The sequence below is a fragment of the Palaemon carinicauda genome, chromosome 36, assembly GCF_036898095.1.
Source record: "Palaemon carinicauda isolate YSFRI2023 chromosome 36, ASM3689809v2, whole genome shotgun sequence".
In the NCBI taxonomy this organism is placed as follows: Eukaryota; Metazoa; Arthropoda; class Malacostraca; order Decapoda; family Palaemonidae; genus Palaemon; species Palaemon carinicauda.
Genome location: NC_090760.1, coordinates 7,716,567 through 7,725,591, shown reverse-complemented (window position 1 = coordinate 7,725,591; position 9,025 = coordinate 7,716,567). Strand labels below are relative to the sequence as shown.

The 9,025-nt window shown below is 36.5% G+C and overlaps 1 protein-coding gene across 1 annotated transcript; it reads right to left on the bottom strand.

The window, feature by feature from the left end:
• Positions 1-7,387: 7,387 nt before the first annotated feature.
• LOC137628365 (protein bowel-like) lies at positions 7,388-8,188 on the bottom strand. Its single transcript, XM_068359518.1, has one exon. The coding sequence runs from the start codon at positions 8,186-8,188 to the stop codon at positions 7,388-7,390; it is 801 nt and encodes a 266-aa protein (XP_068215619.1).
• Between the last annotated feature and the right edge of the window lie 837 nt (positions 8,189-9,025).

The window sequence follows — 9,025 nt, the reverse complement described above, 5'->3', positions numbered from 1 at the left end:
TGACGAACTAAGAAAGTTTGCGGGTATGGACTGGCACAGAAAGGCCATTAACAGACACAAGTGGAAGGACATGTCTGAGGTCTTTGTTTTGCAGTGGACTAGTAACGGCTGATGATGATGATGATGATGATGTATGTATGTATGTATACAGTATATTTATTTGTATATACATACATAAATGTGCTGCGTTAAAACATGTTATTAACAAATTCATCAGACATAGTGCAGCATCATTCGGGTACACCAACCAAAGTAGTTGAAAAAACATTAATATACAATTGTGTATTTCATTAGATATCTAGATAATTCATCACAATTCTTGGAATAAGGCTATCAATAAAAAGATATCCTTGGAATGGTATGAGAACTTAGTTTACAAAACACACTTCATTACAAATTGATGCATGATGTCATGAAGAATGTACATTTGCACATTACATAATTTATTGTACATTTCCACATTACATAATTTATTTTATATGGTACTTAAATCCTAACTTGAAACTTTTAACTGACACACGCATTAGTCATTTTTTTTAAATGAGGTGCATTTGCACCGACTCGCAGCGGTGCCCTGTTAGCTCGGAAAAGTTTGCTGCTACTTGATTGGTTAGAATTATCTCGTCCAAACAATTAGCTATCAGGGAACGTTTCCGAGCTAAAAGGGCACCCCTGCGAGTCGGTGCAAATCTGCCTCATTATAAAGAATTGACTATAGTCACTTGTAGTGCATCCAGTTACACCTTTACTTCCCTCCGAGTAACTAAACAGATAGTGTAGGGAAAGATGGCATAGGTGGTAGGCCGGGGCTAAAAGCAGGAACTCGCTGCGCAGTGAGGGTGTAGCTTTGTGCTCTTCAACAGAGCGAGGTTTACTAGTAATTCCTGTATTCAACTGTACCTACGAAAACTGAATTGAATTGTTTATAACAATTTAACAAATATCACTAATTTTAGTGTACATCGGCCACTTTTGTGGAGAGTCCTGTGTTTTTATGGAATTCCTTTTAAATATATAAATATGATTAAGTCTGTTCATGAGCAGAGCAAGTGCAAAGTTTATGTTAGTGGAGTCTTATCAAATGAATTTCTAGTGAACAGCGAAATACTCCAAGGGGAATGTGTTGTCACCTATGTTGTTTATCCTTTTCATGGATTTTGTAAGGCCTAGAACAGTTGGAGATGGTTGAGAAGGATTGGACTGGATTGGTGATAGGAATTTAGCAGGCCTAAAGTATGCTGATGATGCTGTCCTTGGTAGCAGAACACCACAGGATTTGCAATGCTTGCTTCCCAGAATGCATGATATATCACACGAAATTGGGCTGAAGATAAATAGAAGAAAGACAGAGATGATGAGAACGGAGTATGCAATGGAAGATGAAATATCATTGAAAGGAGAAATTATTAATCAGGTAGAATCATGTAAGTATTCAGGAACTATGATCTCCAATACAGCGTCTTTAGAATTAGAGTTTAGTGAAAGATTGTAAAAAAAAGAATCGGACAATGGCTAGGTTAAGTAAAATTTGGAAATCAAATCACTCGAAATTACATATAAACTCAGACTATATATCAGTTTAGCGAGATCGATGTTACTGCTGTATATGGACATGAGTCATGGTATGACAATGAAACAATATCCAATAGATTTAGTAGATTTGAGAACAAATCCTTCAGAAGAATATTGGGAGTTAAATGGCAGGACCGAATTAGAAATGAAACTATAAGAGAGACTACTCGAGTGCCACATGTGGATGAGGTCATGGTGAAAGGTAGATGGAGATGGTTTGGGCATGCTCTTCGCACTCCCCAAGAGAGATTTGTCCACCAAACGTTCAGCTGGGCTCCACAAGGCTCTAGAAGAGTTGGAAGACCCAGGCCTACATGGCTGAGGACTATGAAGCGCCAAATAGGAAATGATGAATGGAGAAGTATTGAATTAAAAGCTCAAGACAGAGACGACTGGCGAAATCTAACCGAGGCCCTTTGCGTCAATAGGCGTAGGAGGAGATGATGATGATCATCATAAAATTAGGCCTAACATCTGAAAGATTCTGTCTTGATATTCATATAGACATTAGGCCTAATGCATGGTATGATCAATGTGTCTATATATATATATATATATATATATATATATATATATATATATATATATATACACATAATATATATATGCATACATATGTGTGTGTATATGTATATGCATATAAATTAATCATACATATAGAGTTAGAGATAATTTCTCTAATAATAAAGAGGGCTTACAAATAAAATTAGGGAATTCTAACCATTATGGAAATCTATTTATCTCTTGTTATTTATTAAAAAAGAAAAAAAATAAGGGGGCGACCCACTCCTTCAAACACAATGACAGAGCGTAAACGAATAACATCTGGAAGATAAATAGTAATATCGTATGTGGATAATGTTGGTTAACTGATAACAAACCAAATTCCCTAATATCGCAAGAGGGTCTGCCCCCTCTCTTTTATTCTTCTCCTGTACTTCTCTTTCTCCCTATTTCCTGAATCTTTCCCATCCCGAGTACCTGCCTTTGATCTATAAACTGGATTGTATCCAGGGGTACTCTTCCTTTCCCCATATTCCCCACTTCCCTATTCTTCTTCTTCTTCTTCTTCTTATTATTATTATTATTACTATTATTATTATTATTATGTTGGTGATAGCGATGAGTAATCCACGTTGTTCAAAGCACAACTTGTAAATAAGAAAAAAAAGAGAAGGAGAGATATCGGTGAGCGGCTTTCAACCCACCATTACGTTATCTGTATTCCCCACTGGTCTGTTTAGTATCGTTTCGATAAGAGAGATTCGATACTGCCGGAGAAATTAGGTGTTTTTCTTCTGCACATAAATTGTGTTTATTTTCTACATTTTTTTTTCTTTTTTTTTTTAGTTTTTGTTTTTGCTAAATCTCAGCTATTTTGACTAAGCCAATGCTTTGCCAAATATCATTTAAATAATAAGTTTATTATTATTATTATTATTATTATTATTATTATTATTATTACTTGCTAAGCCACAACCCTAGTTGGAAAAGCAGGATGCTATAAGCCCAGGGGCTCCAACAGGGAAAATAGCCCGGTGAGGAAAGGAAAAAGGGAAAAATAAAATATTTTAGGAAGAGTAACATCATTAAAATAAATATCTCCTAGATAAACTTTAACAAAGCAAGAGGAAGATTAGTATTATTATTATTACTTGTTAAGCTACAATCCTAGTAGGAAAAGCAGGATGCTATAAGCCCAGGGGCTCCAACAGGGAAAATAGCCCAGTGAGGAAAGGAAAAAGGGAAAAATAAAGTATTTTAAGAAGAGTAACATCATTGAAATAAATATCTCCTATATAAACTTTAACAAAGCAAGAGGAAGAGAAATTAGATAGAATAGTATGCCCGAGTGTACCCTCAAGCAAGAGAACTCTAACCCAAGACAGTGGAAGACCATGGTACAGAGGGTATGGCACTAGAGACTGGAACTATTTAGAGGAAAATGTTATGGATGTGCTGAGATTTATAATTATTATTATTATTATTATTACTGTTATAATTATTATCATTATTATTATTATTATTATTATTATTATTATTGTTGTTGTTATTATTGCTATTATATTTATTATTATTATCATTGTTACTATTATAATTATTATTATTATCTTTATTATTATTATTACCATTTTTGTTATTATTATCAATAATATATTATAATGATTATTATCATTATTATTATTATTATCATTATTATAATTATTATTATTATTATTATCATTGTTAATTTTATAATTATTATTATTATCATTATTATTATTATTATTAATATTATTATTATTATTATTATTATTAAGTAAGCACATGAAAATAATGGATGGGTTGGAAACAGAATAGTTAATAGAAGACAAGGGAGTGATGATGAAGATGCATAGGTGTGTGGGAGAGGTATGAATGGGTGACGCATTAATTAAAGTGAATAGTAAATGTGGACATATATAACCGATAATAAATTACGAGGATAACTTTAGGTTATAATTATTTCAATATCTCTCTCTCTCTCTCTCTCTCTCTCTCTCTCTCTCTCTCTCTCTCTCTCTCTCTCTCTCTCTCTCTCTCGTAATATGAAACGCTTAGCAGCAATGAAAATTAAGGCGTTCTGTAATTGGAATGCTGATTATTAACAAAATATGTTATTAAGCTTGCTCATGGATTAAAGATACCCCGGGGCGGAAGCATGCTCTCAACTTCAACTAACCCTCAAAACCTTGTTATTATTATTATTATTATTATTATTATTATTATTACTAGCCAAGCTACAACCCTATTTGGAAAAGCAAGATGCTATAAGCCCAAGGGCTCCAAGGACAGAAGGAAAGTGTTCATTAAAAGTTTGAAGGTTCAAAGGTCGCTCATGAATGGCAGAGGCAAGGGACAGTGACATTGCCCTATCAAGCAGGACAATGCCCTAGAGACTGACCATATATACATATGATCAGCGCCCAAGCCCCCTCTTCACCGAAGCTAGGACCAGGGAGGGTCAGGCAATAGCTGCTGATGACTCGGCAGATAGACCTATAGGCTCCCCCAAACCCTCCATCCTTATATCACAAGGATGGTAAGGTTGCAGACACTAAAGGCACTAACGAGTCTAAGCGGGACTCGAACACCCGTCTGGCAAACACCAGGAGGGCCAGGCAATAGCTGCTGGTGACTCAGCAGATAGACCTATAGGCTCCCCCAAACCCTCCAACCTTAGCTCACAAGGATGGTATGGTTGCAGACACTAAAGGCACTAACGAGTCTGAGCGGGACTCGAACCCCCGTCTGGCAAATACCAGGAGGGCCAGGCAATGGCTGCTGATGACTCAGCAGATAGACCCATAGGCTCCCCCAAATCCCTCAACCTTAGCTCACAAGGATGGTATGGTTGCAGACACTAAAGGCACTAACGAGTCTGAGGGGGACTCGAACCCCCGTCTGGCAAATACGAGGCAGAGACGTTACCAATCAAGCCACAGCAACCCCATTACGCGAAGTTGAGCTTGTGTGAAAGGAAGTTTGTCTAGTTTGATAATGTAAGTACAATGGTATATAAGATCATTTGCCATAGCCTCTGTACCATGGTCTTCCAGTATCTTGGATTACAGTTCTCTTGCTTGAGGGTACACTCGGGCACACTATTCCATCTTATCTCTCTTCCTCTTGTTTTGTTTAAAGTTTTTATAGTTTAGAGGAGATGTTTCATTTTTCCTTGTATCCTTTCCTCACTGGGCTATTTTCCCTGTTGGAACCCCGGGGCTTATAGCATCCTGCTTTTACAACTAGGGTTGTAGCTTAGCAAGTAATAATAATAATAATAATAATAATAATAATATTCGTGCAATTATATTTAATAATGTTTGTGGAAATTAACCTTTTTTCAATGCTGGTTAAAAAGAGAAAACTATGTGTATTTAACATTCGCTTGTACCTAATGTTCCATTTTTTTATATTCTGGTTGTGATGGCCCATGTGGTAACGTCCCTACCTGGTGAACGGCAGACTGGGGTTCGAGTCTTGTTCAAACTCGTTAGTTTCTTTAGTCGCTGCAACCTTATTAACCTTGTGAGCTAAGGATTGGGGTTTTGGGAAGCCTATAGGTCTATAGGTCTATCTGCTTGGGTGGAGATGGGTCTTGCGTGCTGATCATATGTATATATGGTCAGTCTCTAGGACATTATCCTGCTCGATAGGGCAAGGTCCCTGTCGCTTGCCCCTGCCATTCATGAGTGACCTTTAATTTTTTAAACCTGATGACGTAGGATGTGGCCTGATTGGTAACGTTTCTGCCTGGTGTTTGCCAGTCGGGGGTTCGAGTCCCGCTCAGACTTGTTAGTGCCATTAGGGTCTGCAACCTTACCATCCCTGTGAGCTAAGGTTGGGGGGTTTGGGGGAGCCTATAGGTCTATCTGCTGAGTCATCAGCAGCCTCTGCCTGGCCCTCCCTGGTCCTAGCTTGGGTGGAGAGGAGGCATGGGCGCTGATCATATTATATATGGTCAGTCTCTAGGGCATTGTCCTCATTGCAAGGGCAATGTCACTGTCCCTTGCCTCTGCCATTCATGAGCGACCTTTAAACAGTAAAAACGAAATTATAACGAATTATATTTTTCTCTTTTTTCACTTAGGTAATAGTTTGAAATTCTCTATTATTTAAACTTGATAATTATTATTATTATTATTATTATTATTATTATTATTATTATTATTATTATTATTACTAGCCAAGCTACAACCCTAGTTGGAAAAGCAAGATGCTATAAGCCCAAGGGCTCCAACAGGGAAAAATAGCCCAGTGAAGAAAGGAAATAAGGAAATAAATAAATGATGAGAATAAATTAACAATATATCATTCTAAGGACAGTAACAGCGTCAAAACAGATATGTCCTATATAAACTATTAACAACATCAAAAACAGATATGTCATATATAAACAATAAAAAGATTCATGTCAGCCTGGTCAACATAAAAACATTTGCTCCAACTTTGAACTTTTGAAGTTCTACTGATACCAGGTTTTATTAGATTTCATGTACTTTTTTTTATTCCTTCTTACAATTATCCTCATTGAAATATTAAGTTTATCCGTAATGCTTTTTCCTTCTCTTGCAGTTTTTTTTATAATTTATATAGGAAATGATTTATTTTAATGGTGTTACTGTTCTCAGAATATTTTATTTTTCCTTGTTTCCTCTCCTCACTGGGCTATTTTCCCTGTTGGGGCCCCTGGGCGTATAAAATTCTGCTTTTCCAACTAGGGTTGTAGCTTGGCAAGTAATAATAATAATAGTAATAATCAGGCAATGCATAGACATTATCAAGAATTTTAGATTATCAATCAGATTGGATATTAATTTTAAACCTGATTTGTTAATTCTTCCTTTAGAATTCATCTGATTAGATATTCATTTTAAACCTGATTTGTTAATTCTTCCTTTAGAATTCATCTGATTAGATATTCATTTTAAACCTGATTTGTTAATTCTTCCTTTAGAATTCATCTGATTAGATATTAATTTTAAACCTGATTTGTTAATTCTTCCTTTAGAATTCATCTGATTCGATATTAATTTAAACCTTATTTGTTAATTTTTCCTTTAGAATTCATCTAAAGGTTATTAATATAAACATCTTTTAACAACATTTTATTCCAAATATTATTGAGGCATCAAAACTATAATATTTACAGAAAATTGAGATCATTTGTATAATATACATCTTTACATTTTTATATACAACGTACATATGATAAATGAATTACACTTTACAAAATGAGAGGTGAGAATAGGGCGACTGATAGAATAATTATTTTTCTAAATGTTCTTATCTCTTATCTCCTCATTATATCTGCTATCGAAAAACCCAGTCTCTTTGGGGGTACGGCAAACGCTTCCTCTTCCGTCGCAGTTTGTAGAACATCGTCATCATCCACCACTAGATCTTCGTCATCGCCTTCTTCGGCAGAGTGAGAGACACTGAAGTCCTTCGGGTTTCCTTTAGATTTTCTTGTGGAGGAAGGTGGGTTCGAATCATGGGCGTGTTGGGCCTTATGCACGGCCAGAGTCCTGGCCTGGCAGAAGCCCTTGTCACAGACGATACACTTGAAGGGCTTCTCCTTGCTGTGGATGTACTTGTGGTCCCTCAGGTGGTCCTGCCTCCTGAAGGCCTTCCCACAGACGTCGCAAGGGAAGGGCCTCTCGTCGGTGTGGGTCCTCTCGTGGATCAACAGGTTGTAGCTCTTGGTGAATTCACGTTGGCAGTACTTGCAGATGTATCTCTTCTTGGGGCGGCTCAGTCGAACTCCAGGTGCCAGCAGTAGGCGGTTTAGGGCGTAATCCCTGGTGCCAAGGGCAGCAGCAGCAGCCGCCCAGGGGAATTGATTGACCGAAGCGTAATTTTGTAGAACTCCCATCACTCTGGGGTCCACAATCAGAGGATATTGACCGTTCAATCCCAAGATTGACGACGGGAAGAGCGGCGCAGAGTTGAACAAGTTAGTGCCCGCCGGCGCAGGAGGAGGAGGAGGCGGCGACGAAGCAGAGGACGGAGAGCGAGATCCAGGCGCGGCGGCAGCCATGGAGGAGGCCTGGAAGGTCTGGAACTGGTGACAGAGAACAGGTGAACCTTCCATGCTGACCAGGTAGCAACTTGTCCCCGGCTTCCGAAGGTCGCAGGCTATATACGACAGTGACATTCCCCCCAGGCTACGCGCTCCCATGTCCCCCAGGTACGAGGTCAGTGATTGGCCCTTAGGGCTCGTCTCGGCCAAAATGACGATGTTCTGCGAGCTGCGATTGGTCTATTCAGGAATGTGGGCGGGACTTCTTGTGGGGTGGTGACAGTGGCCGAAGGTAGTGTCACCCATTCTACTACTGGCTCTTAAGGAGAGGCTGGGACATTTGGGTGGGGGGGGGGGGGGTTAGAGCGATAGATGCTTTCGGAAATAAGATGAGTTTGACGTTTGTATAGAAATGTTTGTTACGGCATTTGGCTGTTGTAATTCAGTCTGTATAAAAATTATTATAAGTCGAAAAGCCTTGTAGAGTATTGTCTATATGTATATATATATATATATATATATATATATATATATATATATATATATATATATATATATATATATATATATATAAATATATATATATATATATATATATATATATATATATATATATATATATATATATATATATATATATATATATATATATATATATATATATATATATATATATATATATATATATATATATATATATATATATATATATATATATATATATATATATATATATATATATATATATATATATATATATATATATATATATATATATACATATATATATATAATGTATATTTATATATATACATATATACAGTACATATATACATATATATATATATATATATATATATATATATATATATATATATATATATGTGGATATATGTATGTGTGTATGTA